The sequence below is a fragment of the Pelodiscus sinensis genome, chromosome 27 (genome assembly GCF_049634645.1).
Source record: "Pelodiscus sinensis isolate JC-2024 chromosome 27, ASM4963464v1, whole genome shotgun sequence".
NCBI classification, from domain to species: Eukaryota; Metazoa; Chordata; order Testudines; family Trionychidae; genus Pelodiscus; species Pelodiscus sinensis.
The window spans coordinates 6,647,828-6,659,638 of NC_134737.1; the positions used below are offsets into that span (position 1 = coordinate 6,647,828).

At 48.8% G+C, this 11,811-nt stretch overlaps 1 protein-coding gene across 2 annotated transcripts in view; it reads left to right on the forward strand.

Moving 5' to 3' along the window:
- SLC41A1 (solute carrier family 41 member 1) overlaps positions 1-7,572 on the forward strand; it is a 36,641-nt gene extending 29,069 nt beyond the window's left edge. For both annotated transcript variants that reach the window (XM_075909923.1, XM_075909924.1), the window contains 3 exons: positions 102-236; positions 1,653-1,801; positions 5,182-7,572. In XM_075909923.1, the coding sequence (XP_075766038.1) occupies positions 102-236; positions 1,653-1,801; positions 5,182-5,367 (470 nt within the window). In that variant the 3' untranslated portion in view covers positions 5,368-7,572. The remainder of the gene's footprint in view (positions 1-101; positions 237-1,652; positions 1,802-5,181) is intronic.
- Positions 7,573-11,811: the final 4,239 nt, after the last annotated feature.

The window sequence follows — 11,811 nt, forward strand, 5'->3', positions numbered from 1 at the left end:
GCATCGGTGGTTGTCAAGGGAGGCAATAGGGCCCTGTGATTTCTCTCTGGTTGTTTGCGTCCTGTGGCACCGGCTCTCACTGCTCCCCCTTCGGCCTCCAGGGGTCGGTGGCAATCTGGTGGCCGTCCAGGCCAGTCGCATCTCCACGTACCTCCACATGAGCGGAATACCCGGCGAGAGCCCTGAGATGGCCCCGCGCAAGTGCCCCAGTCCTTGCAGCACTTTCTTCAGCTCAGGTATCTGTGGCGGGAACCCGGGCGCTGGGATGTTCTGAGCGGGCGCGCTTCCGGGTCACGGGCATCTTGAAACGGCTTGACGCTCCCCTGGCTCAGCTCGCATTGGGGGAGGGATAGTGCACGGCGGGGAGATGGGGGCTGGGAGGCAGACACAGGCATTGGCCTGGCCTGCTGACAGAGACTGTCGCAGTGTCCTGCTGGGTCGGTGAGGGGGAGTGTTGCAACAAAGCTGCCTGAACGGCAGGGGTGCCTTTGAGGCCCCTGGCATTGGCACGACTGATGTCAACTTCCCCGCCACCCCCTCGATCGTCCCCAGGTGCATTTGGGCCGCAAAAATTTGCCTCGAGGCTGCCGGCGGCTCGTCTCGGCCTGCGTGCCTGCAGCAGCCAAAAACGCTCCTGTGGATGGAGGCTCCATAAAGTTTCCGTTAGTGAGCAGCAGCCCCAGATGTTTCAAGGGAGGAGGGGCACAGGGGGAGGAGGGACACGGTGAAGAGGGGATCCTGACTTGCATTGCGTGCCACGTACGTGCTGAGATGGATGCTCTGCAGTGCACGGGGCAGGGCAGCCTGCAGCTTGGGAGCGAATAGGCCTGGCTTCCCAGGTGCTTGGTGCTGAGCGGGTGCTTTGTTATCAGATGTCAGCATTATCTGTTGCAATACAAGCGTAGGGTAGGGATGTAAAGGGTTAACCAGTTACCCAGTAAGCATTCATCTTCCTGGCACGCTTACCGAGATCACCAGCTAACCAGGCCTGGCCGCAGCAGCCGTCTCCTCGCCGTGTGGGGCAGCGGGCCTGGTCCAGCCAGGGCAACCCCCCCCCCCACACACAGTGTGGGTAGCTGGCCTGGCTGGTGCTCCAGGCAAGGCAGGCCCACCGCAGCACAGGCCAATGAACTGGTTGAATGTACAGTTGATCTGGTGAACATTTGAAACGGAATTTTACATCCCTGGCGTAGGGAGGCATCCAGACAGGGTCAAAACTACCAGCGCCGAAAGGGGGCAGATGCATACCTTAGAAGCACCACGCGCCTTGTCTTAGTTGCTCTGATGAATTCACTACAGTGAATTCGTCCTTCCCTGGAACTGCGGAAAGCTGCGTGCTGAGCACCGGCCGAAAGGTGCCTCTTCGATTGCCGCTGGGGGCCGTGTAGCGCCTCTTCGCTCCCTGTCCCTTCCGCCCCGTCAGTGCGGGGAGCTATCGCTGGTTCTAGTGAGGGTGGGTCTCTACGGCAGCGTTCAGAGTCTGGGGCATTTCTGTTAGGCTCCTTGCACTGATCCCGAAGGTGCGTGGAGCCGATATGCTGCAGCACGCGATTGACGAGGACATTGTCTGGTGATTAGCGGGCGCCCACCCTGGCTGCAGGGTAGCATTGTCGGTGCAAATCCTGAGCTTTGTCCTCTCCGTTTCTCGCCAGATGTAAATTCCCGCTCTTCCCGCGTGCTCTTCCTCCTCGTGGTTCCTGGGCACTTGGTTTTCCTCTACACCATCAGCTCTATGCAGGGCGGGCACACGACTCTCACCCTGATCTTCATTGTCTTCTACATGATGGCTGCACTTCTCCAGGTAAGAGCTGGCTCTGCCCGGCTTGTCTCCTGGGAGGCGTGACTTGCAGCATGGATCGTGATCCCCAGGCTGGAGTAAGGGAGCTAATGCACCATCTGCAGTAGCAAACTGGCCCATTACTGCAACGGGTTCCCCTCCTGAAAAGAAGGTTTGTCCCTTTTTGTAGTGGCAGAGGAAACGGTATCCGCCCCAGTTCAGTGGGACCCATTGGCCGACGCTCCTTGGTGTAGACAGACCTCCCAAGTGGGATGGAGGGGAGATGCTTCCCCCCAAGGGCAATTGGCATGGGGCGGAGCTACAAGTACAGCTGGCATGACTCTTGCACCTGGGACAAACAGAAAAGATCTCGTTCTTATTTGTATTTAGGGTGAAGTCTCGTCGTCCCTGTGATGGTCCAGGACCCTTCTGGGCTAGGCACAGTAGAGCACCTGTCCATGCTCCAGGAAGCTTACACAAAACTGGGGATAGAGCATTAAATGGGCATCTCCTGGCCCTGGTCTCATTCTGAAACGGAGAGATTTGGGTACTTCGTACTGTACCAAACGTTCCCCTGTGCACACAGCTCTCCTCAGGGATTGGGTGAGAGCAGGCCACATGAGACCGATGTCTGTCATTCACTTAACATCCTGTTTGGATACTGCGGTGCTGAGGGCAGCCTGAGAATCAGTGGGGCTGGCTGGTTTGGGGTCCCTCTTTCTCTGTCCTTATCTGTTGTATTCCTCCCTGCAATGTACCCTCCTTGCAGGGACCCCACCATCGCACAAATGGGTGTCAAAGGAGTAGAATTCAAATTCCCGTAGAACAGAGCAGCCCCGTGGTAAACTGAGGCAGTCCTGTCTCCTTCAGCCATCCTGTGAAGAGGAGAGCATTGGACTCTCTTCCGTGCTCCGGGCGCTTACTCTACTTCGCAGCTGCTTTACAACCCGTGCTTGGTTTTTAAAATCCTCAGGTGAAGGAAACTCGCCTCCTTGGTTGTGAAGAGCTGAGAGCGCCTTCTGGGTCTGTAGCCGTGTTCAAATGGCGGCAGAGAAACCAAGCTGAGAAGAGCTCAGTGTCTCACGTGACTTGTAGGGCTCTTCCTCCCTTCCCTCAGCCTTTCCCTCACAGGGGAAACCAGGCTGGGCTGCCAGCATTGGGCTCGGATACTCCTAACTCATTCTGCATAACATTCTGATCAGGGCTTGAGGTGAAGTGTGTGCATTCAGTGAGGATCTGGGCATGGCAGGAGACTCGGGCAGCCAATATATCCCTCCCCTCCTACACAGGCAGACAGAGGGGAGACTGTGGCCAAGGAGTTGTCTTACTAAACACAGCCAGCGCCTGGTGCTTGTGGAAGTTGTTACTGGTTTTAGCAACCCCCTAAAATCAACAACTGAGTGGAGCTTCAGGAAGTGAGTCAGAGCATTGACAAGAAAGAAAAATAGAGCGTGCTAGAGCAGTGTGTCTCCACCAGTGGTACGTGTACCCTGAGGGGTACTCGAGAGAAGTCTGGGGGGTACGTCAACACAACTGAAACTTGGAGAAAACTGAATTTTTGTTTTAAGTTTTACAGCGTTTTATAATTTTTGTACTTTTTACACCCAGAAATTTCATTGCCCGCCTGGCTACAACTAAGTTGTTTAAACAAATGTGTTGCAACGGTAGAAAAAAATGTTGTGTGTCTGAAAACTATAAGTACTGGGGGTACTTATTTATTTTTGAAAAAGGAGTACTTTATAAAAAAAAACGCAGGACAATGTAGCACTTTAAAGACTAACAAGATGGTTTATTAGATGATGAGCTTTCGTGGGCCAGACCCACTTCCTCAGATCAAATAGTGGAAGAAAAAAGTGGTTTTCTTCCCCTATTTGATCTGAGGAAGTGGGTCTGGCCCACGAAAGCTCATCATCTAATAAACCATCTTGTTAGTCTTTAAAGTGCTACATTGTCCTGCATTTTGCTTCAGCTACCCCAGACTAACACGGCTACATTTCTATCACTATTCTTTATAAAAAAAGGTTTAGAAACACTGCACTAGAGCAGACGGAAGCACCTGCCAATCCTGTCGCTGCTCTGAGAGCGCTCGCCTGCCCCTGGGAAGCCAGGACTCTGCTGTTCCAGCGCAGCTCTGCTTTCACGGGGCTTTTTGCTCACCTCCTGAGGCACCCGGGTGTGAAGATGGCATTGGATCCTGCCTCTACCACCCTGGCTCTGAATCCATTTGCCCCTCTTTTTTTTTTTTTTTTTTTTGGTTAGAGCTGTGACGTGAGCTAAAAACTTGGATGTGGGCAGAGGTGAAAGGAAGCCGGTGCGCTGCTCTGGCAAGAAGCAGCTGGCCAGCTGGGGCACTCGGCAGCAGGAGGAGGCGTGGCACACTCCCCGCTGGGCTCCCAGGGCTTCCTGCTAAGTAGCCAGACTAAAGGGGCACGCTGGAGTGTGTGTCTCATCCCCCCTCCCCCAGCAGTCTGGGACTGTCCCAGCCCTGATTCCCTCCCCTGCCCCCAAGTGTCATTTAGGGACTGAAGGTGGGGCTGAAGCCCCTTCCCTCGAGATTCCTATGGGGATGCTGCTGCTTGTTCCCTTTGCGTCAGGGGGCTGGCATGCCTCTCTGTCCTGGCTGGAGCGGGAGGGGGCAGAGGAGTGAGTGGCCCACACGGAGCTTCCTTCTCCCTCCCTGATGGTGAAGAAAGAGTACCACAAGCAACCGCCTCCTCTGAATCTTGGAGGCAGGGCTTAGCCCCCCCCCCCCCCCCCAGCCTCCCTAAATAGCATCCTTGCCCCCTGCACTCCCCCCATCCACACATAGCCCCACCCTAAGCTCCTTCTCACACCCTGAGTCCTGCAACCCTCATCCCCAGCTCCCAGGCTCTTCCCCTGAGCCCCCCCCCGCCACACACACACTCCACCCCACACTTACATTTGTATCTATAAGAAATTTATCCCAATCCCCCCGCTCTCCTGCCTTGACCTCTGCGTGGGGCACGTGTGCAATACAGCAGTACCTGTAAGATGTGTAAGTTACTTTCACCTCTGCACGTGGGTCAGACTCTCCTCATTTTGGAGGCTTTCAGTGAACTCCCGTGTATACCTACAATCAGCTGCTGGTGGTGCATGGGGTATTAGAAAACCTCCCCTTCCTGCCTAAGGCACAAAGGAGACACAACGTCCCATCTGTGGGTCTCCCTTACTGGAGATTGTTCCTCTTAACCTTACTGCTCTGACCCATCCCGTAGCCTTGAATGGGATTGATAGGGCCTCGCATGTCAATCAAGCTGCATTGCAAGTGTCTGAATAAGGAGGACCTTGAAGAACCTAGGTGGAAAGCCATGTCCATGGCAGAAAGGGACATGAAGGTCTGGATTAGTCGCTAACATGGCTCTTTCCTCTTGTCTGTCTTCCAGGTTCTCATTCTTCTCTACATTGCTGACTGGATGGTGCATTGGATGTGGGGTAGGGGGCTGGATCCCGACAACTTCTCCATCCCTTATTTGACGGCGCTGGGTGACCTGCTTGGGACAGGTCTCTTGGCTCTCAGCTTCCACATTCTCTGGCTCATCGGCGACCGGGATGCGGACGTGGGAGACTAGCTCTCCCCAGTGTCCTCTTCTTTCCCCCTTCCCTTCCTTCTGTCTCCTTTGGGACTTCAGCTTTGATACTGGATTCTCATTATTTTCAATGGGAATTTTATGTGGTTTATATTTCAAGCCAAGTTTGTACAGAAAAATCTAGTTTTAGGAGGGACAAAAAAAATGTAAGACAATCACCAAGTGCAATTTCATAGCTGTAGCGTTTGAACCAAGGTGTTACGGGAAACGTTGATTGACCAGTCAGATCATAAAGGAAGCCCACCCACCCCACCTAGCACGAGAGGTAAACGGTCACTCATATGGTTCATAAACATTCAGTGTTCAAGATGCGATTCAGGCTTATTTTAATTATAAACTGAGCAGACACCTCTCAGGAGGGAACACCCTATAACCTAGGCTTTGGGGCAGCCCCATTTCCTCTCTCTTAGCCCCACTTTGTCTGATTTCTAAAGTAAGCATGATCCTGGTTAGGGAATTAGCTTGTGTTTGCTGGAAAGATCCCTTTTAAACATCCACTCCCGCACCCATGTGCATCTAAGGAATGCTCCCCTGATTGATTTGAAGCTTTAAAACAGAACCCTAAAGCAGCTAGATTTTTAATTGCATGTAGGTCTTTAGTTTTCCTCTTTAAAAAGAAAAGTCTGAAATGCGTTCCTCATTCACAGCACACGCACCCCTGCACCCGTGTAGTGGCTTTTATTTTCTGATCCTGGGTCAACTTCTGCACCTCTCCCACAGGCTCTTTAAAACCATGCTGTTTTTCCTCCTTTGGGGCTTTTCCCTGAGATCTGGGTGTTCTGATCAAGAAGTGGCCAATGTGTTAACATATGACAGTCAATGTGTTGTGTAGAGCTTTGACCACCTTCATCCTAAGTGAAGCTTGGGTTCAAGGAGCAATTGTTGCTGATCTGAGCCACCCCAGAAAACTGGTTAGTTGCACGATACTTGAAGTATGGCTGCATCTTGGCTCCCTGAAAAGGAGGGATTTGCTGGGAAGACTACCCCACCTTGCCCTTACCATGGACTGAGCAAGATCGCAAAGTGCATCTGTCGTGACCAGAAATAGACCCATGTTGTATAATTCCCATCTGGAATTAGCTTAGAGCTTTCCCTGCACTTGAGAGCTAGAATCCTGGTTTAAGGCCAGGCGTGTTAACCGGTTTGAAACTAAAATGGGAGTTTCATCATGGACCGATGAGAGAACCAATACCAAAAAAAATACAGGAACCTATATAGATATGTAAATCAAACCACATTTAAGGTCTTGCATGCCAGGAAAGATAAGAGCCAAGGGACCACTGTCTAAACTGGGAACTAGTAGAAAAGTCATTTCCTGTTTCATGCTGTTTGTGGGACTCCCCTTTTTTAGGGCCTTTACTGGTCTGCAAAGGAGACCTGGCTTAAGTAAACATTTGCCTTCAATCACAGAATGGCAGCTCTGAATAGAGGCAGTCTTGCAGATGCCTGTGCTAGTAGAGAAGGGGATTTCCAGAGGGTTTTCATGCCTATGTTAGAAGGCTTCAGAATTGCTCTCTTCAAACATCACTTTTAATTGAAGCTCTGATGTTCACATCTCTTCACCCCAGTGACGTCTCACAAATCCAGCTTGTCCTGGACTGCTTCAAAAGTTTGCTGCACTGACGTCTCAATTTCTTGGAGACCTTCCCTTGCCCCTCAACGTTAACAGAGGCAGAAAACTGTCCACTTGCTTCCATGCCCAGTACCAAGGGATACATTTGAGATTTCCTATCCCTAACACTTAAGCTTTTAGTAGATCTCCTCTTCCTCTTATTTTTACACGCCCCATCACTGCTCAGTTCCCAAACTAAAGATTTGTGCCAGTGAAACAGACACACCCATCCTGGTCTCAGTTACAAAAATGAGGGAGGGAGAAGTGATTGTTTTAAGAGCCATAGTTCTCCTTGGATGACGTACCTAAATTTTTACAAGGTGGAGGGAAGGGTAAGCACTTAATTTGCATTTAAAAGAGCTTCGAAGGACAATTTCTTTTATTTTTCATCAGTTGAACTCAAATGCATGTGTACTTTAGATCTGGCTGCAAGATGAAGAGAATATTGGGTTACTCTTTGTATGAAAATTAGAAAAGACTGTCTTAAATATTTATAGCCGGTTATAACTGAATTGACAAATGTCAACTTAACTGATTTAAATTATATTTGGTAAAATAAAGATGGCATTTATTTATGTGCATTGTGGCCTGGGTTTTTTTTTTCCCCCCCTTCAAGCTATCATTTCAGAAGACTGCTAATCCTATTAAAAACTAGGCGGAGTACTATTAGCAGAAAGGCCTGATTTCTGTTGACATCCATACCAGTTCTACCCGGATACCACTTACCCTTTTCTGTAAACAGGGAGTGAGAAGAAAATCCACTTCCTCTATTGGTAGCCAAGTTTACCAGTTTGATGCTGGCATGCAGAGTCTTGTCTGATAAGGAGTTGGCCATTGAATACATCTGTGTATCTTCTCATGCAACATAAAACTAGAAAAGACCCTGCTGGTATGAATTAGATGTGAGGTAACTTAGGGCAACTGTGGAAAAGCAACCCAGCAGATGCTTACTCAGTCACCAAGAAAGCGCTCTCCATAGCGATATACACCTTGTGCACTGGATTGGGCGCAGACAAAGCCCCTGAAAGTTGGCTAAAGGGAAATTGAAGATGAAAATTAGAAAAGATTTCCCCTACTTAGGAGATATGTAGAGTGGCGCAGCTTCCCCAGTGAAGTGGTGGAAACAACATTGTCTGAGGCACTTAAAACCAGACTCCATGCTGGAAAATGCAGGGAGCTTCTTTGTGCTGGTAGGGAACTGAACTGATGATCCAGTCTCAATGTTCTTCAGCCCGTAGAACTCTCCAAAGAAAAAGACTGAATCACAAACAGAGGGATGGATAGGGTATGGAATTTCAATTAAATATTTCAAGTGTGCAATGGTGTAACCATGTAAAAGCCCTTTGTGATACAATGCTTCCCTGCAGCTCTGTCTCGGCAGATGTCTTGGTTGTGTAGTGTTATCGTTGGCCTGAGTTCGATTCCCAGCCAATGCAAATTGGAAAGAGAGCACCTGATGTCCCAGGGGATTTAACAGCAGCCTTTAACTAGTTGAAAGGGGGGGGGGGGGGGGGGGGGGGTCCAATGAGGATGGAGAGAGAGAGAGACTATTCTTGGTGATGATAGATAACAGAATGAGGAGTAATAGTCTCAAGTTGCAGTGGGAGAGGTCTAGGTTGGGTATTAGGAAAAACCATTTCAACTAGGAGAGTGCTGAAGCAATGGAATGAGTTCCCTAGGGAGGTGCTAGAATCTTCATCCCTAGAGATTTTTGACAAAGCCCTGGGTGGGATGACTTAGTCGGGGTTGGTCCTGTTTTGGGCAGGGGCTTAGACTCAATGACCTTCCGAGGTCTCTTTCACCCCTGTGATTCTAGGACAGGTGTGGCTACAGCTGGATCTGCAGGCTAGCAGAGAGAAATTCTGTTACAGCTTCTGCAGCAGAATGCATTCAGGAGGATCCCAGAGAACTTACACTGCTACTTCATGTTCAGTCACCACAGGGCTGAAGGAAGACGCCATGCCAACACCTAGGGGGCATCTTGGACAGGGATGCCATGACAGGCCCCTACTCTTGACAGATCACCAGAAGATACCCAGCATTGCTCAGGTCCTTAACTCAGATAAGTGTTGTTTTTCCATTGTTCCGGGATGGGGCAGAGGATGAGGTGTTCAATAAGCAGGCTGCCCAGGGGAGAGAGGACAACCCCAGCCCTCTGTCACTGCAGCAGCTTATAGCCAGGGGAGAAGTGCCTCTCCATGGCTGCTGTGGCAGGCACAGCTGGAGGAGAGGTGCATGTCCCTCAGCTGGGGGGCCAGACAGACACACAAACAAGCTACCACAAATACACAGTAGATGGCAAGATTCTCCCAGCTGGTTACATAATGCAGATAGAACACGGGCTGGAAGCCCACCCCACTGGTCTGGATCCTATCAGCTAATGATGTTCTTGAAGGAGCTGCTTGGCACTTTTAGGAGCAAGGTCCCATACTGTCAAGAGTGTGGATCCCATCTGCTGTTTCAGAAGGGAGATGAATGCAGCTGTCCCGGCTGGCAGCAGAAAGGGACACAACTGGTCAAAGCGTTTACACATTTTAAATAGAAATGATTTTCCAACAAAATGGGAACTTTCACCAACGAAAAGAAAAATCCTACTTGTTAAAACTGGGAAGGTCTGTTGGAAAAACAATCACTGGGGTGGGTGGTTTTCTCCAGGGCAGGGAGTGTGAGTACAGGGCAACTTGCCTGTCAGCTTTAAGGATAATCTTTTGGTTCAAGGATTATAAACTTAGCCACTTGGCTAGCAGATCACTGAGCAGACAGCCAGGAAGCTGGAGTGTATTGCCACCAGATTTCAAAGTGCAGGAGTTCACCCAGTCTGTGGAAGGTTGCTCTCCTGTCCCTGTTAATGCTAGCGGGTATGTATGAGGGGTTTATTCATGCAGCACATCTGGCTTAATTGATTTGGAGCATGGTACATTATCTGAATTAATGTTTCGCCTAGTACATTGTGCCTTAATGCATGTCAAGTGCAGCAGCCACTTGATTAAAGATCCTTTCTGGGCCATGGCAGGCTCATCTCGGTGCTCTCTAATAATTCAGCTTGTTGTAAGGATCAATGGAATACAGGTAAAAATTTGTATGCATAGCAAGCAACAGGTGTCCAGTGAAAAAGATAGATTGCAGTCTGCCAGCCTCTACCCATTCCAGCCATTGCTCTGTGCTCAGATGGCTGCCTGTAAATTCAACGTGAGGTCTGGGCGGAGGATGCCTTTTGTTGAGCTACACCATGTGCCTGAGAACCCTTGGCTGTTTTTGTAATTACGATCTCTGATAACAGGGCATCTCTACTATTAACACATATCTCCTCTTCTCCTGTGACCTGTGAGCAAGGTCTATGGTGCCTAAAGGACTGTCAGGCACATACACAGGGAATGCTAAATAACCTCCCAGACATGATGGTGCTGGAGCCCACAACCAGCTGTCTGCAGCTGCAGACTTTTTCCTTTTTTTAAAAAGGCCGTGGGCCGTTTATTATCCTGGATGGATGTGCTGTTTGACTGCTCAGCTGAGCCAGGGTCACCTTGTATTTTCCGAAGCCAGCTCAAGCTGTCTCACTGCATTAAGGACCTGCCAAAGTCTCTCTTATGTGAATCTATGTCCTACTGCATAACTTGGGGGGGGGGGGGGGGGTGTGTGTGTGTGTGTGTGTGTGTGTGTGTGTGTGTGTGTGTGTGTGTGTGTGTGTAAAAAATATACATTGCACAAAAGAAGCAGGCATGTGCAGGTGAGAAGGAAAAACTGTGTAGCACTTTAAAGACTAACAAGATGGTTTAATAAAAGGAAAAACTATGTAGCACTTTATTAAACCATCTTGTTAGTCTTTAGGTGATGAGATTTCATGGGCCAAACCTACCTCTTCAGATCATATTCTGGGAGAGAATTGGCATGACCATATATACTAAAGGAATACAATGAAAAAAGCAAACACATTATTAAACTGACAAACCAGGTGATGAGCTTTCGTGGTCCAGACTCACTTCCTCAGATCAAACTTCCTTTGTTTTGCAAAGTGCCCTTGATTGGGAAGTACCCATCAGTCTGCTTTTTTTTAACAAAAAGCCCACTATGAATAAAAGCCAAAGAAGGCTCTCACCACTGTCTTTGTTCACTGCAACCTGGGGAAGGCTGTTTTTTTTTATCCAGCCAGAACCTTGCTTTTTGGTGCCTCTTGCCAGCCCTGAGTGAAATTAAAAAAATCCCAAGGTTTTTTTTTTAAAATGTTGAATTATTTTTATTTGCCTTCTGGTTTTTGAGAGCATTTCCCAATTTTTCTATACCTCTGCAAGGGCTCCAACTTTAGAGTTTGTTTTCTGAAAGTGAGATTCCATGATCACAAGAAGCTGGGGCGAAATGTCACAAGAGCTGGCACTACTGCAAGCTGCTTGCATCTTGCTCACCCTAGCTGGTCGTTTTCTCTGCCTTTTTGTACCTAGTGAATTAAATATTCGAAGAGGGGGATCTGATTTCTCATTGGAAGCTGGATCTGATTCATAGGAGCAAAACTGTCAAAAGTTCTAGTTTCACTCTTTTTTACAACAAAATTTAAAAACCAAAATTGGATATTGTTAATACAATTCAAACACATGGTGCATGGACTGAAGACACAGTTTGATAGGAGTACATTAATAGAAATGGTTAGAAAATATGGCAGGGAAGTTGTAGAAAATATCAACTTTTTTTGGTCAACATTTGAACCAAACACATTTTTTTCATAAAAAATTAGACATCAGATGTCAAATGGGAAGAGAAGCAGAGTGAATTATTTTGGATTTTAAAACAAATGATGATGAATTCAGCTTTTTTCATATTGG